The 21,789-nt window shown below is 54.7% G+C and overlaps 1 protein-coding gene across 1 annotated transcript; it reads right to left on the bottom strand.

Annotated features, from left to right (window-relative positions):
* Window positions 1-277: 277 nt before the first annotated feature.
* BHMG1 (basic helix-loop-helix and HMG-box containing 1) lies at window positions 278-21,477 on the bottom strand. The gene is made up of 14 exons (XM_032839184.1): window positions 21,243-21,477; window positions 19,891-19,961; window positions 13,598-13,688; window positions 8,870-8,981; window positions 7,396-7,530; window positions 6,323-6,568; window positions 5,244-5,352; window positions 4,342-4,442; window positions 3,515-3,670; window positions 3,100-3,173; window positions 2,205-2,375; window positions 1,891-2,120; window positions 1,096-1,185; window positions 278-562 (listed from the first exon to the last, which is right to left on the bottom strand). Exons 2-14 carry the CDS (start codon window positions 19,959-19,961, stop codon window positions 394-396), a joined length of 1,755 nt encoding a protein of 584 aa, XP_032695075.1. The 5' UTR covers window positions 21,243-21,477; the 3' UTR covers window positions 278-393.
* Between the last annotated feature and the right edge of the window lie 312 nt (window positions 21,478-21,789).

Below are 21,789 nucleotides of genomic sequence, written 5' to 3'. Positions count from 1 at the left end.
TTGCTGGTAACAAGGTCCCACTTTATTTTGTTGCAAACAATAAATAATCTATAAATAGAACAGGGGACGGAGGAGTGGGGTGAGGTAAGAACAGGGTTGAAACCACCGGGTCCTGGGGTGGCCGGCGGAAGGGCAGAGCGAGCCCCTTGTCCTGTAAACCGCACCTTAACTGCCTTTCACTTAAGGTTCCCCTCCTCCCACCCCGCAGCTCCCCAGCGGCACCCAGGCAAGGGAGGGGCTGCGGGCAGGGCAGTGGCGTCTGCGGGCGAGTTCCGGTGGCCCCAACACCAGGCAAACGCACATAGCAGTGGGGGCCATCAGGACGGCTCCTCCCAGCCTGCTTTGGGAGGGGTGAGGCCCAGGAGGGAGGAGGGGTGCGGCAGGGTTACCCTCTCAGTGGTGCTGAGGGGGCAGGAGAGGGGCCAGGTCTGGGGAACGGCGGGCCTTCTCCGCCAGCAGCTGGTAGAAGGGCTTGGGGGTCCCCCAGGCCTCGTCCTCGCTGCTGGAGCTGTCCTGCTTCACGATCCGGTTGTGCTGGACGCTAAACCTGCGGGCTTTGATGCTGGGGGAGAAGGGGCCACTGGCAGTCATGCCTTCCCTGTCCCCCAGGGCGGCCGTCTCCCCCCAACCACCCCAGAGCCCAGAGGCCCCCGTCTGTACAGGGGGGCTGGGCCCCACGCTCCTGTGAGATCTGTTAAGTGTGCACGTGGGCTGTGTGTCTCAGGGGCCAATGAGAGAGGGGCAGGTGGCAGCTCTGAGCAGGTGGGGGGGGGAAGGGGGTGAAGGGGGGGCGGGGAGGGGAGTGGGAGTAACAGGGAAATAAGACCCGGCGTCCTGCTCTGAGAAACTTCCCGTAGCAGGAAGGGCAAAGGGGGTCTAAAGCTAGAATTGGGCTATTTGCCCTTCTAAGCTCCCCAGGTCGAGCTCCCGACCTCTGTCACCCCCAACTATCTCATAAGAGTGGCAACACCCAAGTCTTCCACCCCAACAATAAACTCCAACCTGTTTCCAATACCATGAAAATCATAGCAGGCGACCAGAGCCCGGGAGGCCCCGCTGCCCCGCCCCCCCGCCCCCTGGGCAGGGGCTCCTCACCAATATGGTCTCCGCTCCTGCTGGGTCATCACCCGCCACAGCTGGGCCAGCTCCTTGGTGGCGGCCGTGGAAGCGGTCCCGGGACAGGCTCTGTGACAGGAGGGAGGAGGTGAGGAGAGGGCAGCCCGTTCGGGCAAAGGCTGCCCGTCTGGCCACAGGAGGTTCCCCTGTCCTCTCAGGGCCTCGGTTCCCCGCCTGAGAACTCAGATCTTTTCTACCCACTTTGGCCTGTAGGGCCTCAGGATACACCCTCTGGAGCCCGGGTGTCAAAGAACGGAGCTGGACGGACGGGTTGTCGGGAAGGGGACACTGAATCTCGGGACCCGGAGGGGACCCCTGTCTTCCAGTCAGGACACCAGCTCTTCAGGTCTTGCCCGACCTATCAAGTCAGCCCCAAGAACTTTGGTGGGAGACGAGGAGCTCTCCTCCCCCAGGGTCGCTGGACCCAAGCCCTGGGGTGACCCTTCACCAACCCCACCCCACGTGCTTGAGGACAAAGCCAACCCAGAAGAGCAGGGCAGAGAGATGGGCCCACGGCCAGGCGCCATGGTCTGAGCCCTGGGCCCAGCCCCACCTGAAGGCCGTCGACGTCCTCCCCTCTCAGGCTACCGGAGCCGCTTTCCTTTTTCCTTAAGTCTGAGTGGGGTTTTGTTGTGTATAATTCGCGGGGCTTGACCAATGCAAGGGGACCAGGTAAGATGCTGGGGGACCAAGCTCTTGGTGGGGGCGGCAGAGGGGGCGGTGACAGTGAAGGTCGGGCCCCACAACCCAGGGCCCAGAGGGACCCCCACCCACCGGATATACTGCTTCCGGTTCATCCTGCAGAACATGATAAAGCCGTTGACGCACTTTTTCTTCGTCTGGGTCGGGCAGGGGGCTTTCTTGTTTTCCTTGGACTTCGAGGGGCCCTTCCTGACCTTCCTCCCAGCCACGGGCAGGCTGGCGGCCCGCCGCGTGGGGGTCCACGTGTAGTCCCCGTCCTCGTCGCTGGAGGACGGTGGGCCCTTGGGGTTGGCCTGAGCGTCCTGCGTCGGGGTCGTGGGGGTTGGGGAGGTGAGCGTTGGCTGGAGGCGGGGGACCCACCTGGCCGCCAGCTGTCCCGCCCTCACCTCCTGCCGCCTCCACACTGACTCGGCCTCCGAGCCCTCCCAGCTGGAGCTGGAGCCGGACGGCGCCTTGCTGTTCTCGCTCAGCGACAGGTAGCAGTGGTCCAGCGACACGGAGGACTGGCACAGGCTGTGGGAGTCTGCGGGGTCTTCGGGGGGCGCTGGGGGCATCTCCTGGTGAAGGGGAAAGACGAGAGACGTGAGGGGAGACCACAGCGTCCCTTCATGTCCCCACTCACCGGTCACCAGAGCTCGAATTTAAGACAACCTCATCCAAACAGTCCCTGGACGTCCATGCAAGTGTCCATAGAGCCCCACAATGGGTCGGCGGGGACGGGGGGGGCGTTGGCTGGGGCTCAGGGGCTCACTGCCCTCCTCCCTGTTCCGGGCCAGTAGCTCTTAATATCATCGGGTCAGCAGCCGTGACGTCCCCGTCAAGTGGTAACTTCTCTGAGCACCAAGTTCACTTAGAGTGCGGGGGTCCCGCCACATGCCTCATGGGGTGGAGAAGCACCCAGCACCCTGCCCAGCGCCGCCTCAGAGCTCTGCCGAGAGGGGCTATTTTTGTTTCTGCCGCAGATTCGGGCCCTGGTTGGAGGAGCTGGTGGAGGTGGAGGCCCATTCGTGTGGGGACCCGAGCTGGGGCTGCCCCTTCGTCCGCTGGGCGGTGAGCCCCCCGGGGGAGGGCAGCGGCGACAGGTCAGCCCCAGGAGGGAGGCTCTTTGCCACTGAGTGTTTCTGGGCTCATTCTGCTGTTTTCAGTGAGTGTCTGGAAGGACGAGCAGACGGACAGTGAGCGGGTTGGGTGGGGGGAGGCGGCTACCCGCTTGCAGGGATGGGGGAGTCCATGAAGCAGGAAAGCGGTGCGTGTGGAACGAAGGGCGGACCAGCTGCCTACCTCGTCCTGGAGCGCCTCAAGCACACCTTCAGTAGGCAAAGACTCGGGATCTAGGAACACGTCCTCGAAGAGAGCTGTCAGGGAGGGAGAGCGGGCAGTGGCTGGAGCAGAAAGGCTTCCCTCCTGCTGGCCCAGGTGGCCCCAGTGCCCTTCTCCAGGTCTCTGCTTTGGGATCTCCTGTCCCAGGACCAAATTTGGCTCATGAGCCAGCACCCCTGGGGCATCTCCACGCTGAGCAGAGGGGGTGGGTCCCTGATGTGGGCTCCAGGAGCCTCCCCCTCACGGTGCTGGCCTGGGACTGCCTCCGCCCACCCCGGGGCACCCAGGACGGCTGAGCCCAAGGCAGCACACTTGGTGGGTATCATCATATGTTTCCTGAATAGACCAAGCATCGGGTCCGGCCCCAGGAGCTCACCTTGGGTCAGGAACTCCGTGCCATCCCCCAGGATCTGCTCTGGAGGCAGCTTTCCTGGGGAGCTGAAGAGGGAGGGGCTGAGTCCTAGGATCGCACTCGGGTGGCCTGACACGGTGCAGTTGTTGATCTGGGGAGGCCCCAAGGCCAGCGGGCTCCCTGGAAAGGAAGCATCAGGCTTGAGGACGTGTCAGAAATGACTGTCTCGGGCACCTGGGTGGCTCAGTGGGTTAAGCTGCTGCCTTTGGCTCGGGTCATGATCTCAGGGTCCTGGGATCGAGCCCTGCATCGGGCTCTCTGCTCAGCAGGGAGCTGGCTTCCCTCTCTCTCTCTGCCTGCCTCTCTGCCTACTTGTGATCTCTCTCTGTCAGATAAATAAACAAAATTAAAAAGAAAAAAGAAATGACTGTCTCTCCCAGCAGTGCAGTGGCCGGCATTGAGATGGTGTTAGATGCGGCGGAAGGGTGACTCTGTGGACCACTCATTTTGAGGGCTTTGTAAAGGAAAAGAAGAGACGCGATGCCTGGCGTCACGTCAAGGACGAACGAAGACAGAAAAATCAGTGTCTGCTCTGCTACATCTGACAGACTGACTGTAGCTCCCTGGAGCTCTATGTTAGGAAAGATTCTGAGGCAGCGTCTGGGCTCCACAGGAGTGATGGTTGGCCAGCACTGTCTGCCGCGGCGACGGCCAGCCGCTCACACAGCCCTGTGCTAGGCACACCTCGAGTCCCTGTCCTTCTTTCCTCCCACCACAGGGCTGCTCAGAGGGAAGTGAGCAGGAAAGGCCCCACACCAGCCTACAAGGAGGAGACAAGGAATTTCAGTCACCAGGGGGGCTGCCCTCCGGGGTCCAGGCAGGAAGCCAAGGGTCAGCATCTGGGGACTCCTTGTCCGGATCCTCGCTGGAATCGTAGAACACCAGCTTCTGCCTGCGAGAGATGGAATTCGAGAGGCAGACCGGAAGCCCTGGGCCAGGAACTGCTCTATGGCCCCAAGCCCAGCCGTTACCCCCAGCGTGTCTTGGTGTGGCCTGCTGGGGTTGCTCTGTGCTGGCTGCTGGGAGGGGGGTGTTGGGGGGGCGGTGGAAAGCTCAGCTGAGACGCCTGCCCTCAAGGGGGTTCGGGCTGGGGAGGAGAGGCACAGGCTGAGGGGTGCAGGGCTGTGACGGGCTGTGTTCCAGGAGGACCACACTGAGCTCAGCCTGAAGGGTGGCGGTCTTCTTGGGGGACGAGGGAGACAGGCTTGCCAGGAAGAGGGATCAGGGGTGAAAATTCTGGAGGGCACGAGGCCATGGCTACCGAGGAGCGGCAAAGCTGTGGTGGTGTTTCAGGTCAAGTTCGTGGGGTTGGGGCAGGGGAGGGGGCTGTTAAGATGAGTCGGGGCCAGAGAAGCTCTCGGGTGCCGACGGAGGTACGGGGCCTCCGTCCCATGGGCATGAAGGGAGGCCTAAAAGCCATGAACTGACGTGACCGAGGTCCGGGGCTAGAAAAGACACTCTGGCAGCTAGGGAGGACAGGCTGGAGGTGTGAGACCGGAGGCAGGGAGGCCAGTAGGCGGGCCACAGCCCTGGGCCAGCAGCCCCAAAGCTAGGCTCTGCTGGTCCTGCGGTGCCCTCTCCGCAGACACCGGCGCCGATGTCCATCGACCTCATTTCTCACCACCCACCCCTCAGCCATGCCAGACTGGACCCCCCCAGCCTCCCCCACTCAGAGCCTTTGGGGTTCCCTTACCTGGGACAGGGCTGGGTCCTGTTGAGAAAGTGGATCCGCTCAGCCCCTTGCTGGGCCTTAAAGGCTTGGTAGAGGCCATCACCCTGGGCACTGGCTCGGCAACAGCACCCTGGGGGGAAGGGAGGGCAAGTCAGGATGCTTACTCCTGTGGCTGGAATGAATCCTGATACCCAGATGGAGAGGAGCCCCGGTCTGCCACGGCCTCTCTCTCTCACATCCTCGAAAGACCTTGGGCTGCAGGGCCTCTGCATGAGACTATGGGGTGCTCTGAATGACCCCATTGGTTTCATTTTTGGAACCCCACATCACTCTCAGAATCTGTGAGGGAGCTCAAATCCTGAATACTGTCGAGGAAGCTGACGAGAGCAAACAAGTATGGGGAGCTCGCCCTGCCGGCACGGTTTGGGGCTGTTTGTATATGAGTCAGTAGCCCTTGGCCAGAGGGTACCGTTATTACGCCCATTTTACAGTTAAGCAAACTGAGACCCTGAGATACCAAATAGTTGTGTGACCTCCCACGAGGTCACACAACTAGCGGAAAAGCCGAAAAGCCCTCCCTTTCCAGGTGGGGCGCGTGCTTCCTCTGGGCCCCCACGGCCTCCTCAGTGACCGCGGGAAGTCTGGGTCTCTCTGTGCTCCTTCACTGGACTATGGCAGCAGCACTGGCACATGGCCTCGCCCCGAGACGCTTGGGAAGCAGGGACCAGATGAACAGATGGGGGCAGGATGGCTCAGGGCCTCCCTCGCCCGCCAGCTACCCCCATCTCACTCGGTGCTCTACTGGGTGCGTCACCACGCCTTTTCAAGGTGGCCCAGGGACGGGAGTCACAGGAGCCATCACCTGTCTTCCCCCGGTTCTGTGACCCACAGCCTTGCACCAGAGCCACGATGACGCTGCAGCACCCTGCCACCCACAAAGGGACCTAAAAGGAGGACGGTGACGATGGGAAGGAGGCCCAAGACAGCGTCCCTTTTGCCTACAGCGGAGGCCCCAGCTACTGGGCCCAGGCTGGGGACGCTGTGGGTGCCTGCCAAGGAGTGGAGAAGGGACCAAGTTAACGGCGAGGGAAGACAGCGACCTGAGCAGTCACAGTGGCTGCTGTTCTCAGCCATGTCCAGCAGCGTCAGCCGGGACCGTCCTCCCTTCCTGTCACCTTGAGGCAGCGATGATGCAACTTTGGGGTGACAGCAGGAGCTGGCATGTCTTGAAGGGGTGGCAGTCCCCCCCGTGTTCCTTCCTTGCTGCTCTGGAGACAGGGCCACCCACTTCTTGAGCTTGTCCAGGGCCAGACAGCGGCGCGGGTTTTGGGCCCGGCTCTGGCGTTCTGGGGGAGCAGAGAGACGAGCGTCAGAGGGGGCAGCGCACGGCTGGGGAGGAGGGCCTCTTTGCTCCGGGCCCCGCCGGGCCTGGTCGCTCACCAGCCCTTCCCCGGTAAGCCCAGATCCTCAGCAAGAGATCACCTCAGCCGAGGCTCCCTGCCCCTGCCCACACGTTCGAGTCATCTTGGGAGCTCTGGGAAAGATACTGATGCCCAGGTTGCACCCCAGGCCCCTGGAACGTGACTTTCTGGGTGTGAGGCTCAGGCATAGGCATTTTTCACAGTCCCCTGGATGATTCAGGAGGTACGCAGCCAGGACTGGAAAGCACTGATTAGGTACAACTCCCATTTTCAAGACGGGGCAACTGAGGCCTGCAGAAGCGAAGGGACACATGGCGAGTTAGCAGCAGGGCGGAGGCTGGCCTGGGGATGCTTGCTGTCCACACGTGGGTCCTTTCATCAGCCCGTGCTCCCTGATGCTCTGGCCCGGGACTGATGACAGTAAATGGCAACAGCATCTCCCCTCACGGAGCCCTGACCGGGAGCCTCTCCGCTCAGCGTTGCCGCGGGGTATGCGCACAGGCTCCCAATCCTGAACACCAGCCTGTGGTCCAGCCCCGGACGCTGAGGCTCAGAGCAGGAGAGCAACCATGCCAGTCCTCAGGGCTAGGGAGAGAGGGATCAAGGCCCGGGACGTCGGACAAAGTAAGTCTCACTGTAAGGCGCGGTCAGGGGCTCTGGGTAGCTGCCTGGGCTGCCCTGGAGTGAGAATGGCTCTGGAAAAGAAACTTCGCTCCCACGGGACCTGGCTTCCTGTTCCGCCTGGCTCATACCTGACAATCCAGTGGGGTTCTTCTTGCGGGGTTTCCGACAGGCTCCCTGAAGACGGGACTTGTGAGAATGCGGGGAACTCGAGGGGGTGGAGTGTCTCCGCCGTGCAGGGCCTGAGCCCCAGTTCCGACCCAGCCCTGCATAGGGCGGAAAAGTCAGGTCAGATGCCCGCACTTCCCAATCGCGGGCAGAGGGCTAAGGGGGTGGCCACGGTCCCCGAGATGACTTTACAGATGTGGCAACTGAGCTCCCGGAGGAGCCTGGGCTGGTCTGAGGTCACATCGCCAGGTGGCAGCGGTTCCCTGGCGAAAACTCAGGTTCCCCCAGGGCCATCTGGGGTCTGCCAAGAAGGAAGACAGACTCAAAGCTTTCCCAAATGCTTTCCCCACCATCATCCCCATCCCAAACCAATTCCTCCTCCTACCGTCCTCAGGGCAGCGAGGGCTCCACGGTCCATCCTGGCTCACCCAGGGGCCTCGCCATCAGGCCTCTCAGTTCTCCATCCTCAATGTCACCCAAAGGTGCCACTTCTGTCCCGAGCCTCACCCTCCATGCGAGACCGGCCTGTCTCAGGTCCAGATCCCTCCTAAAGGCCTCCTCACTGACCTCCCTGACTCCAGTTTCTCCCTTAATAACCAATTCAGCTCACTAGACACCAGGTATCTCTTTCTTAAAAAATACCTGATCATAGCTTTCCCCGGCTTTTTAAAGTCCTTCGGGAATTCTCACCTTCATCTCCCTCCTTAGCCAAGCCCTGCGCTGTGGAAAATCCACATCTAATTCCGACCCTCCAAAAACTTAACAATGAATAGGCTACTGTTGACGAGAATCCTTACCAATAACACAAACGGGCGATTAGCCTGTATTTTGGATATCCCGTGTTATATACTATATTCTTACAGTCAAGTAAGCTAGAGAAAAGCAAGGGTTGAAAGCATAAGGAAGAGAAAAGACATTTACAGGACTGTACTGGATTTATCTAAGAACCACTGCGTGTAACTTGGGCCCATGCAGCTCAAGCCTGTGTTCTTCCAGGGTCGAGCGTACTAGTATCGGCTTCATTGTGCAGTTGAGCAAACTGAGGCACGGGGAGGTTAAGGTCTTAAGACACGCATCTGCGTCAGGATCTGGTTCGCGAGCCTGCTCACGTTGAGCTGATGTTACGTGGTCCCTCTGTGCACACTGGCTGCCGGCCTGCCCTAGACATTCCACGCGCGTCTTCCCATGCTGGCGCGCTCCTGCTCACGGCGCCTCCTGCCTGCCGGGGCTCCCTCGGGCTACCGTCCTCCCTGGCCCATCGCGAGGCCCCAGACACCCTGCTCGGAGTTAACAGCATCAGGCCCATCTCTCTGACTCTGTCCGCTCTGCCTGGCTCTGAGATCCCCAGGACTGGGGCTCATCGGTGTCACTTGGTGTCCCTGATGGCTCTCCCTTGGTGGAGAGCAGACCCTGGGAATGGTGACTGAATTTACTTACCCCGGAGTCCGCCTTCCCTATTGGTGGTGTGGAATTTGAGCAAGGTCTTGGCCACATCAATGCTTCTCTGGAGGTGCTGGATGTAATGCAGGACATGCAGCAAAATCTCCTTCTGCCCCCAAAAGAAAGACAGGGCTAAGCACAGGAATGGGGGCCCAAGACCATGCGAGGCTGTGGGGGACCAGAGACAGAAAGGCTGCAGGAGCCCATTCCTCAGCCTGATAATCCTTCCAGGGGCAGAGATATTCCTTATTCTGTTTAGACCTTGCTGCAGCTCAGGAAGAAGTCTGTTGCAGCTAAAGAAACCGAGGCTTGGAGTGCTAGCGTGACTTGCTAAGGTTAGAGAGGAAGTGGCAGAGCTGAGATCTGAACTCAGGTCTGCCTGCCTCCTGGCCTAGTTTTTCAACACACATTGGCTTCCCACCCCTGGCCCTTTGCACAGGCTGTATTCTCTATCTGCAAAGCCCTCCTCTTCCCTCTTCAGAATCCCACACTAGCTTCTCCTCCCCTGAGCCTTAGCCCAGTGGTCTCCCCTTCCAGAAGCTTTCCCACCTCCCTGAGTCAGATGTCCCTCCTCAGCACCCTTGCAATGTCCTGGCCTAATGACCTGTTCATGAGTTATTCTCTCTCATTGACCTCGAACTAGTTTGAGAGTAGAGCCTGTGGCTAAGTGATTTCTGTATCTTGAGCTCCTAGAATCAAGAGGTAGCTTAGCCCCTGATCACTGAAGAGTGATCTCCGTAGCATGGAGCACAATGCCTTCTGCCCAGCAGGCTGCCAAGTACCAGGTCTGTATTGCAGACACAAAGCTAAATGAGACTTCTACCCACTGAGGGCCAGGGACATAGGGGTGAACCAGACATACCTTTGTTTACCTTCATGGAATTTTTTTTTTTTTAGATTTTTTTTTTATTTATTGATTTGACAGAGAGAGATCACAAGTAGACAGAGAGGCAGGCAGAGAGAGAGAGAGAGAGAGAGGGAAGCAGGCTCTCCGCTGAGCAGAGAGCCCGATGCGGGACTCGATCCCAGGACCCTGAGATCATGACCTGAGCCGAAGGCAGCGGCCTAATCCACTGAGCCACCCAGGCGCCCCACCTTCATGGAATTTTTAATCTAGTGAGGACAGCGGCCCTTAATAAACTCATAAGTCATATAGAATTATCAACGGTGCGGCCAACATTATGAATAAGAACGTAACAAGAGTTTCTGAAATTGGACTTGAGTGTCTGGAAAGACCTCCAGCAGTTTTTTTTTTTTTTAAAGATTTTATTTATTTGAGGGAGAGAAAGAGCACAATGCGGGGACCAGCAGAGAGAGAGAGACAAGCAGACTCCTTGCTGAGCAGGAAGCCTGATGTGGGCTCGATTCCAGAACCCTAGGAACATGCGCTGAGCCAAAGGCAGCTGCTTAACCGACTAAGTCACCAAGGTGCCCAGCATTTATTGTGTTTAAAGATTTATTTATTTTAGAGATGGGGAAGGGGCAGAGGGAGAGAGAGAGAATCCAAGCAGACCCTCCGTTGAGCCTGGAGCCCAACCTGCGGCTCAATCTCACGACCCTGAGATCAGACCTGAACTGAAACCAAGAGTTGAACGCTTAACCGATTGCGCCACCCAGGGGCCCCCAAGCCTCCAGCATTTAAGCAGAGACCTGAAGAATGACAGGAATTAGGGGCGCCTGGGTGGCTCAGTGGGTTGAAGCCTCTGCCTTCGGCTCAGGTCATGATCCCAGGGTCCTGGGATCAAGCCCCACATCGGGCTCTCTGCTCAGCCGGGAGCCTGCTTTCTCCTCTCTCTCCGCCTGCCTCTATGCCTACTTGTGATCCCTGTCTGTCAAATAAATAACTAAAATCTTAAAAAAAAAAAAAAAAAAAAAAAAAAAGAACGACAGGAATTAGCCTGGTGAAGAGGTAAGGAAGAGTACCAGTATTTCTTGGATTGAACTAGATCCCTAGAACACCAATAAAATGGTTAGCAGTAATCTTCCGAACCCTAGGTCAGGAAACATGGTCCCACAAAGGGGCTTGTGTGAAACCGTTCCATAAACTAAAGTCCCAACGGTCGCTGAAACGATGTGACCTGATCCATGGAAAGGAGCTATAATCTAACTAAGGAATGTGACACAAGCAGGAGACTTTGGAAGGACCTGGATCCAACCCGCCACTTCCTGGCTGTGTATCAGGAGCAGGCTGTTTTACCTCTTTGAGCCTCAGTTTTCTCATCTGGGCAATGGGAGTGAGGTCATTCAGTGAGGCTCACCGGATTATCCTTAGGACGGAATAAAGGAGCGTGTGTGAAACCGCCCAGCACAGGTCTTGGTACGCTGGTTTCTTAATAAATACTATGTCGATGATCGAACGAGAGCGCTTTCAAGGTTCTCAAAGGACTAAATGAGGCCCTTTTCTAACTTGGAGAAGTGGACGGTGTGTTCACAAGAGCAAATCTTTTATCTCTAACCCCAGGCTTGGCCTGCGATCGGCACTCACGGCACTGAGTGTTCGTAAACGGTCAAGTGATTTGAAATGTGATTAGTAGGAGCGTAAAGGTTTTATGCAGAAGGCCATCGGGCATCATCTCAGAGTCCAAGACCGAAGGTTTGGGAAGGTTAGCTTGGGGGCTATGCCAGAGGTTCAGATCCCAGAGACCTTCTGAAGGCAAGATCGACAGGTCCCACGACCGTCTGAGATGAGGCAACTCATTCATTCGCTCACTCATTCATTCATTCGACAAACACCTGTGGAGCGCTCAGCGACCAAGCGCAAGCGGCTGAGGATGTGGGCCTTTGGAGTGGGACGGATCGGAACCAGCCGTGTCCTTCTGGGCAGCAGGACCCCTCTCCTCGCAGTAGAGAATGGTCAGATAGAGAAGCCACAGGACCACACGGGCCAGGAGGCACTTCGTGAGTCAGAACTGCGAGGAAGGACGCCCCAGACCTAAGCCGCACCCCAAATCTCAAACACAGGAAAGGCAATACGTAACAGCTCAGTTCATTCATGGAGCATCAGACGGAGCACATCACCCAGCCCTGTGACAAGTCGTGGTGACGCCATCCAGGCAGGTGTGTTGAGGGGGAGCCTGGGGACTGGCAGGGACGCACGCTGTCCGTGGAGCAGGAGACCTAGACTGAACCCAAGGAAGGATGAAGGGGGTGGAAGAGGGTCCTTAAGACTTCAGAGGATCAATGGTCACTAAAGCAGCCTGAGGCCTGGGGAGAATTCCACGAGATGTCGTCATGCGGTCATGCATGAAATGTCACCTGTCACCGGAATCTACGGTCACTCCTTCGGGGCCGGGACTGTCTCCCAGTCGTCTCCACCCCTCCACCTCCCAGGAGTGGATCTCAGTATCTATGCACACTACATAGGATGTTTGAGGACAGAGGGGGCCTGCGAACATGCTGCCAAATATGTCAAAGGGGACTCGGGAGGTGTGACTGAGTGGCCCACTGGGGTCCCAGGGGTCCTTACAAACGGGAGGTAGGAGGATCGAAGGCAGGGAAGGCAAGGTGAGGATGGAGAGAGCCTGGAAGGTGCTCCACTGCTGGCCTTGAAGGGGCCGTGAGCCAAAGAACACAGTCGGCTTCTGGAAGTTTGCAAAGGGAAAGGAGACAGATTCTCCCTGGGAGCCTCCGAGAAGGACCCTGTGGCCGATTTTGGACCGAGGCCCTCCACACCGTGCGCGAATAAATTCATGTTGTTTCAAGCTGCTGGGTTTGTGGCCCTTTGCTAGAGAGGCCACAGGAAGGTAGGACACAGCATCAACAGCCACGAGGTGCTTGGAGAATTAACGTGACCTGGTGATCGATGGAAGGTGGGAGGCCCCAAGGAGGTGAGGGTGAGGATCTGCACCCAAAGGTCTGGATCTTGCCCCAAACACCCACTCTTCCGAGCCTCTTGGAAGGCAAGTAGCACGTTCTAGCTGGGGGTCGGTCATTCCTGTGTTCGAATCTTTATCGTCCTGACCACATTCCGAGTTCCCTGGGGATGTGGAGCTCAGGTTCCTTTGCCTCCCCTCGTTGTAACCAGAACAGTTTCTGCCATGCAGCCATCTTTCCAGAACTGGCTGATGAATGAGTAGATACGTGAGGGAATGAGAGGAACTACAGCAAGAAAACAGTGCCTTCAGGATCTCTGAGTCCCTTAATAAGTTGTTGCCACTGGCGGGTGCGAGGCGGCAGCTCAGCACGTGTCCCCTGGGGACGCGAAGAGCAGATTTAGATCTTGCTACCTCGAGGAGACGCCCCAGGACACAGGACAAGGGACTCAGGGAGGGAAGTGACATTTCCTCGAAGACCATCATAGCTAGTGTGTCGTTTGAGCCTCTCAATATCTCTGGGTAGCAGACGTTATTTTTTCTCGGATTACAGCTGAGAAATGGGATGCCTGAGAGGCCGAGAGGCCCAGAGCCCTGCCCAGAGCCCTGCCCAGAGTCCTGCCGTTTTGGGGCTGATGGGCTTGAACCAAGGGCTGTTTGGTTCACCAAAGTGATGACCTTTACCTGGCTCCTTGCCCATTTCCCCCCACCCAATTACCCCTGCCCCCTTTGCAAGAAAGGATCCCCCAGGCTTCTTGTGATGGGATCACAGAAAGGCCCACGCAAGGCAGGACCGTGCCCATCTCAGTGTTGTCGCTGCAAGGGTCTGTGTGGGGGCCCCAGGACAAGGGAAGGTTACTGAGGTTTTCAGATCTGCCTCCCACATCTGCCTCCTCTCCCTGCAACACCATACCTTGGTGAGCTTCTTGGTGCCCGTCTTCAGGGCCACAGGCAACAGCAATGCCAACTCATGGAGTTTGCTGGTGTGATTCTTCCTCTGCCTCCTGTTTGGGGCCAAGAGCTGGTGTTGGTTAGGATGTTGGCACCTGACCCCCAAACCACCCATCTCTGTGTTCCCCAACTCTGAGAGGCTCCCCACCCCATGCCCCCCAGACAGAATCCTGGGCATCATACGTTCCCATCAGATCTTTCTCATTCCCCTTCCAGTCCCTTCTATCCAGCCCTAGACCCTGCCCCAGTCCATGTGTGGACGTTCCCCTTGCCTTCCCAGCCTCCCCCCGTCCTCCTCCAGTCCATCCTGTCTACAAGTGTCAGGGTGAGTTTTCTGCAACATGGATCTGGCCACAGTTTTCTCATCTGGGCAATGGGACTGAGGATATTGATTGAGGCTCAGAGCTTTAACATAGGACTGAACACCCCAGTGTGTGTGAGATCGCCCAGCACAGAGCCTGATACTCTAGTTGTCTAGTAAGTGCTTCAAACCTCTCGACGTCATCCCATTATTAAGGACCAAGTTGAAAACCTTAACGCAGCTTATAATGGTCCTTAGGCCCTGGCCCGGCTGACCATTCTGGTCTCAGCCCTTACGGGACAGGGGAGGCACCTCGGCTAAGGGCCCTCAGCCCCTTGCTCATGCGTTTCTCTGAGCTCTGCTCCAAGCTGAGAGCTGGGGGGCGGATGGGACAGGTGGGTACTGTGTCTCTAGCATCCAGACAGGGTCTGGCACACCATGGGAACTCACTGCTTATTTCATAAATAAATAAATGAGGGCACAACAGAAGCTGACTGCTGGGCAGACACATAACTTCCAGGATTGAATCCCTGCATTTCTAATGCATAATATACTCTTGCACACACATAAACCTCCACCTCTCTCTCGGCAGATGGGGACACAAAGACATTGGAGTCTCTCTCCCAGATTCTGCACCATTGCCACGACTCACATGACTCCTTTGGGAATGCCTGGACACCCTCTCTCTACCAATCCTTGTCTTGCCTCCCTTCAGGGCTCAGTACAATTGCCACCTGCCCCAGGAAGCCTCTGGTGACCTCCTTCGCCTTCCTTCCCTGCTCTGAACAGCTAAAATACGTTTTCACCAGCAGCCTGGCCACGCCCCCAAACACTCCCTTGATTACAGACAGGTGTTTAGTTCCTACTCAAACACAAGCTGACCCTACACTGGACACCAGAGAAGGAGAGGGAAACTACTGTCACTGCCTTCGAGGAGATGGGGGAGCAGGGTGGGAGACGCATTTATCTCCCTAACCAAACCCTGAAGTCCTCAAAGAATCATTCTCACTCACTCATTCACCAATTTCTTATTTTATTTTATTTATTTATTTATTTATTTGATTTTTAAAAGATTTTATTTGACAGAGAGAGACAACAAGAGAGGGAACACAAGCAGGGGCAGTGGGAGAGGGAGAAGCGAGCTTCCCGCTGAGCAGGGAGCCTGACAAGGGTCTCGAACCCAGGACCCTAGGATCATGTCCTGAGCCAAAGGCAGATGCCTAATGACTAAGCCACCCAGAAGCCCCTACTTTTTAAAATATTTATTGATTTATTTGACAGGGAGAGAGAGGCACAATAAGAGAGGGAACACAAGCAGGGAGAGCGGGAGAGAGAGAAACAGGCCTTCTGCCAAGCAGAGAGCCCAATGTAGGGCTCAATCCCAGGACCCTGGGATCATGACCTGAGCCAAAGTCAGATGCTTTAACAACTGAGCCACCCAGGCACCCCTCATTCAGCTATTACTTATTGAGCATCTACGATGGGCTGGGAATAGTGTTAGGTGATAGGGATAAAAGTATAAAAATCAAAATACAGTGCCTTCTAGAGCTCAAAGGACCGTCAGGGGTAAAGTCATTAATCAGATTGTCACACAAACAAACATAAAATTCCAATTAGGACCAGAATGGGCTATATAATTTCCTGGGGAGGGGAGCCTTGCAAATGAAAATGTGGGGCCCCCTTTTTAAAAATTAAGGATTTCAAGGGGATGAGAGCGGGGCATTAAACCAAGCATCTGGCTCTTCTAAACACAGGGTTGTGTAACTGCAGGAATTTGCATGCCCAAAGAGCTGGTCCTGATGCAGACAAAGAATAAGGCTGCTAGAAACAGGTGGCTTTGATCTAATCTACAACGTTTTCCCTGAGGAAGTAAACCTGGCCGGAACTGGTTCTGAAGGATGAGTGGAAACGCATAGGTGAAGATGGAACAAGCACATTTCCGATAGAGGGGACATGTGCAAAGGCCCTGTGGCACGAGGAAGCATGGAGAACTCAAAGGAACTAAAGCTGCCCTGTCTGGTGCACAGAAGGCAAGGAATCTTATGGGGTGAGACAAGGCTGAAAAAGATAGGGGCCAGATGAGGCAGGATCTCAAAGGCTTGTAGTACAGAAGAGTTTTTCCCCTTTATCTGAAGACCAGCAGGAAGCCATAAAAGGGCTTTATGTAGAGGAGGATACCATTCGTACAACCTCTCGAAAATAATATGAATATATTTGTCAGCTGGATGAAGGAATTAAAAAAAAAAATCTCTGGTCTCCAGTTACCTCTTGGTAGAAACTATAACTTCGAGGGGCAAGGATGTTGGGGTTCCATCTTTGGAGGAAAACTGGGGTAGGCTGACCTCTAACGTCCTGTCTAGCCCTGATATTTACTTTTTGCATACCGCTTCCCTTCTGTTCTAGAAGGACTCCTGGAACCCCCAGCGAGAAACAACGCAGAAAGCAAGGAAGAAAAAAGTGTCCGGTCCTAGCTCAAGGTGTGACCTGACCATGGCTGAGGAAAAGAATTTTGTATCATCTGTAGTCACTGGGTGTTTACTCTGGGTTTTGCAAAGCACTGAGAGCCTTCTGTGTGCAAACACAGAAGGGGAAAAAATTTGGCGGGAGGAAAACAGTGACGACGAGACATCACAAAATCTTGACATCTCCTGGGCAGTAGTCCTGAATAGGTGGGACTTGGGATGTGCTCCCGGGGCCTCTGGGAGCTGGGCACTTCCTCCCAAGACTGCCCTTTTCCTTGCTGGATGGTTCTAGTTTGGGACAAGTTCTTTTCTGTAATTTTCACCCACTAACCCCAGCTCTGCCCTCTGGGTCTTCAGGGAACAGGCCAGCTCCAGCCACACATGTCCTTTTTCTGTTTCTCTAAACGGCCAAGTTTCTTTCTGCCTTAGGGCCTTTCCTATTCCTTCCACCTGGAATGTTCTTTTGCCCTGATTGTTGTATGGCTGGTTTTTCCTTTGCCATTCAGCACGGAGCTTAAATGTAACCTCCTTAGCGAGGACTTTCCTGACCAACTGATCTAGCTAAGCATATTCTTTGTCACATCCTCCTATCATTTATCAGAATCTGAAATCTTCTTTCTTTATTATCAACATCAGCAGAGATTTTTGTCTATTTGATTAATGGTTATATCCCAGACTGACTTATCCATTACGTGCAGTAAGCACAGTGCCTACGTCTGGTGCCTCTTTTAAGGGCTCCTGAAAATGTCTTAATTTCATTTTCTTTTTTAAGATTTTACTTTTAAGTCAGCTCTACACCCAATGTGGGGCTTGAACTCACAACCCAGAGATCAAGAGTCATGTGCTCCACTCCCTGAGCCGGCCAGGTGCCCTAAAAATGTTTTAATTTCTCTTAAAAGCTATGTCAATGTTGTTGTAAATTATAATTTTAAGTATGTTTTTAATGGGGGCGCCTGGGTGGCTCAGTGGATTAAGGCCTCTGCCTTCAGCTCAGGTCATGATCCCAGGATCCTGGGATGGAGCCCTGCTTCAGGCTCTCTGCTCAGCAGGGAGTCTGCTTCCCCCTCTCTCTCTGCCTGCCTCTCTGCCTACTTGTGATCTTTGTCTGTCAAATAAATAAATAAATAAATCTTTAAAAAAAAAAAAAAGTATGTTTTTAATAGATGAAGGGGCCTGGGCACCTGGGTGGCTCAGTTGGTTAAGCGTCTGCCTTCAGCTCAGGTCATGATCCCAGGGTCCTGGGACTGAGCCCTGCGTTGGTCTCCCTGCTTGGCTGGGAGCCTGCTTCTCCCTCTGCCTCTGCCCTTCCTCCCCACTTGTGCTCTCTTTCTTTCAAATAAATAAATAAAATCTTTAAACAAACAAAGCTTGAAAAAAAATGGAGAAAGGGGCCCAAGAAGGAAAAATTTCCTGGGGCCTAAGCAAGTCATATGTGGCCCTGGCTCTATCCTTAGCTCCTAGAATAATGATCAACACTTAGTAAGTGTTCAACAAAAAATTGTTGATTTTATGAATGCTCTTGTGTTCTGATGGTCTCAGCCTTTGAAATGGCAAATGATTCTAATTCCCGAGTTTCCTCTTCTCTGAGCCAGTCAGCCTAAACTCTCCCTATTTCTTTTATTTTACAGGAGCTAGAAGAGCCTGTCCAAATTTCTCGTATTAGATATAGGAAAAGCAAGGCCCAGGCCCTAATTGGCTTTGACATGTGCAGAGATTTAAGACTAAGAGCTGCCCCAAAGTGGGACAAAGCAGGCGGAAATCCCAACAGGCAGCCTCATGGTTGGTCTTAAGCTCCAGCTTTTTGAATAAGGCAGACCTGGGTCGGAATCCCAGCTCTGCCATTTGCTGCGTAACTCTGGACACATGTTTTCATTTCTCTGAGGCTGTTTTTAACCCATTGATAGAATAGAAGTGGCCAGAAAGTTTGATCTTGTCTGGAAAGGTCTTGTCTGGAAAGACCTGGCACACTGAGAGTATTTAAAAAATGTTAAAGACAAAGTGGACAGTCGTTTGTCAGAATTTTTTAGGGATAAGGGATGTTGAAGAATGGGGTCGAAGTATTGTATTAGCTAACTATGGTTGATAAAGCTGTTGCTTTTGGTTGACAGACATGTCATCCCCCTTGCCTGGTAACACTTTCCTTTGGGGCCACCCCTCCCCCACTCTCCTTCCATGAGGTTCAGAGAGGTCGACCCCAACCTCCCCTTCCACTAGCAGCACAGAACTAAGGTCCAGCTAAGAAGAGTCACAGTGATTGGTTCAGGATTGGGGTCATAACCCAGGTTTGGCCAATCAGAATCAATGCTCCCAGAAAGAGGCCCTCTGCTGTGCCTGTCAGGCTAGCAGGATGTTGCTTTGGAACTGCTGGGAGCCATCTTGCCCTCACAAAGGGAGAACCTGCTTGAGGAGGAAGCCAGTGTAGGGCAACAGCAGAGCCCAGAGAGGCAGGTTCCTGGCAACATCATTTAATCCTCACCTGGAACCAGCCAACCCTGCTGCCTCTGAATTTTTGGATTAAAGGACCCAATGAATCTCCTTTTATGCCTAAGCTGGTTTTTAGCTAGGTTTCTGTTCATGGCAACTAAGAGTTTTTATTAATACGATGCAACCCCCAACATACACATCTAGAAAGTGGGGGAAGACCCCCCCCCAACACTGTTGGTGACCTCTGGGATTCCAGGAGGAATGGGCAGTGGGATGGGCATTCTTCATTTTATTCATGGTGTTCCTTCTGAGCACAGTACCTAGGTAGAGAATCTGAACAAAGCAGATGTTTAATTTTGGAGTTAATAAATGAATGAATAGGAGTGCCTGGGTGGCTCAGTTGTTAAGCATCTGCCTTTGGCTCAGGTCATGATCCCGGGGTCCTGGGATCGAGCCCTGTGTCGGGCTCCCTGCTCGGGGGTAGGCCTGCTTCTCTCTCTCCCACTCCCCCTGCTTGTGTTCCCTCTCTCACTGTCTCTCTCTGTGTCAAATACATAAATAAAATCTTTTTAAAAAAATGAATAAAGAAAAAAATGAATAAAGAGCTGGATGGACAGTAAATCATTTGGGAAGATAATGAGGATAAGATGAACTTTGGCTTCCTTTTCTTTATCCAGGCTGGGGGTGAGGGCAGGGATCTGATAGGACCTTCAGTCTCCTGTGAACATCCCCTCTTAGGAGATTCCTGACACTTGGTGGTTGCTTGATGGATGAACGAATACACGAATAGAAGAAAGGAAGGCAGGGCATTGACAAAGCTCCAAATGTCACAGCCTGCAAGGCCTCTGAGGTGATCTTTGACAACCACTTCAGAATTCTCTCATCTTGAAAATGGCGGTAATATTCGCACCTACTTCCATGTGGAGGTGTAAAGATTAAACGCTATCATATAAACAAAAGGGCTTAGCAAAGAATCTGACAAGCAGTCAGTGCTCAGTAAACATTATTGTTATTATGCGACCAGAGTGGCCAAAGCCAGAATGGAGATAGGCAGGGATGAGCCCTTACCTGTCACTGGAACCCAGGGAACTGGCTCTGGGCCATCCAAGGGAATACAAGTGTCTGCTGGAACCCCACATCTGCAAAAAGGAGGGAAAAAGAAAGAATTATTACTGTGACCTCTGAGATTCCAGGAGGAATGAGCCACATGGTGGTAGCCTTCATTTTCCCTATGTTGTTCCTTTGAGCACTCAGAGATCCCTGGAGTCCCCCACCACCCCACAAATATGGGCCCAGAGACCAAATTCAAACCCCCAAACTCTAAACTGAAGTCCGTGAAAACCAAGTTGTAAATCTGGGCCAAGTTGTGATCTGCACCTAAAACTAAAAGCAGCAAATTCCCAAACTTTAACTTCAGAGCTTGGTCTTAATAAGTGAGATGTCAGACCATCAGTGAAAACTGGTTTGAGATCTCTAAACTGAGATATTAGGACACCGAAACTACAACTTTAAACTCCCACAGTGAGGATGTCCTCCCAAACCTAAAAACCCTCAACTCTAATACTGAGATACTCTAGACCCCCAAACTGTCCACTTCTGAACTCCAAAGGCAACCCACTCCCAATCCCATTAAGACCATAGACCACAAACTTTAACAGAGAACCCAAACCCTAAAGAAACCCAAGCCCCCCCAAAGCAAACGACAGTCTCCCAAATTGACCTCAGATCCAAAAGCAAAGAACTCTAGATCCTCAAACCGTCACTTCAGACCATCCAATTGTGACCCCCCCAACCCTACAGTTGAGATCTCACATGTGAGTCCCAAAATTGAAGGCCCAAACTCAACGTGGGGACTCCAGGCCCTAAAATTTAATCCTCAAAGTCCCAAATTGTGACTCCAGAGCCTAACTCTCGTACCTCATACTCTATACTGAGATTGTGGACCCTGAGTCTATACTGAGGCTTCAAACCTCCCAAATCAGACCCCAGGCCCCCAAATGATACTTCAGAATTCAAAACTAAGACTTCCAGATCCTAAAATCAGGATCTTCAGATTCCAACAGGAAAACTTCCAGTCACAAACCCCAACACCTTCAGATTCCAATACTAGTTGTATCTAGATACAAAGCCAGAGATCCCACAGCTTGTGACCCCCAAAGCCCCAACACTATTCAAACAGAGCCTTCCCTGTCTCAAACTTGAGCCTGGATCCCAAAACCTAGGCCCAGCCTCAAATCCAAACTCCAGCTCAGCTGCCCCCGGCCTGCCTCGCTCCGAGCACCCCGGCACGCCTGCCTTCCTGTCCCCCTGAAACTCCCGGAGGGAGACCGCGACCACAGAGTGCTGCTCCTGAACGGACCCCAGGCTCCCCTCTGGCGAGCTGTCCCCTGCCCCGTTCCCGGACGGCCTCCAGCACCCGCCTCAGGACGTGCAAAATGGCGTGAGGCCCCCCTTCTGGTTTCACGCCAGCTCCACACTCAGGAGCCTGATCAGACAGTGTCTCGCGCCTGTCCCGGGAGGCTGGCCGCGCGCGCGAGCCCCAGGCCGGCCCCGGCCACTGCGTTCCCCACCCGGCCGTGGGGTGGGCGCGAATCCCCTTGGAATGAGGCTCCTTGCGGGTGGCCTGTGGAGGGGAGCAAAAGTGAGCGCCTGAGGCCAGGCCACGCCCCCACCAGTTCCCGCCAAGGTGTGCTGGGCGCGAGACTGGAGAGGGGAAACGGCAGGGTGCAAGTGGCCGTGCGCAAGCGCGCCTAGAGAAGGGCCCTGGCTTCTAGCTCAGCACGAGCTTGGCCTCGCGCCTCCTGACAAAGCCTTTGCTGGAGCGCGCCAAAGTGCCGACCAATCAGCCCTCAGCCAGCTGCCCGCCTTTTCAGCCGGCCACGCCCCCGCCTAGCCCCGCCCCCACCCCACCGGCTCCGGCTGACCAGGGCTTGGGGATCCTAATGAGGAGGCGGGGTCTCCCCAACT

This window comes from Lontra canadensis, unplaced genomic scaffold (assembly GCF_010015895.1).
Source record: "Lontra canadensis isolate GAN:19392208 unplaced genomic scaffold, GSC_riverotter_1.0 scaffold107, whole genome shotgun sequence".
NCBI classification, from domain to species: Eukaryota; Metazoa; Chordata; class Mammalia; order Carnivora; family Mustelidae; genus Lontra; species Lontra canadensis.
The sequence above is the reverse complement of the archived record's forward strand: the minus strand, read 5'-3'. Positions and strand labels throughout refer to the sequence as shown.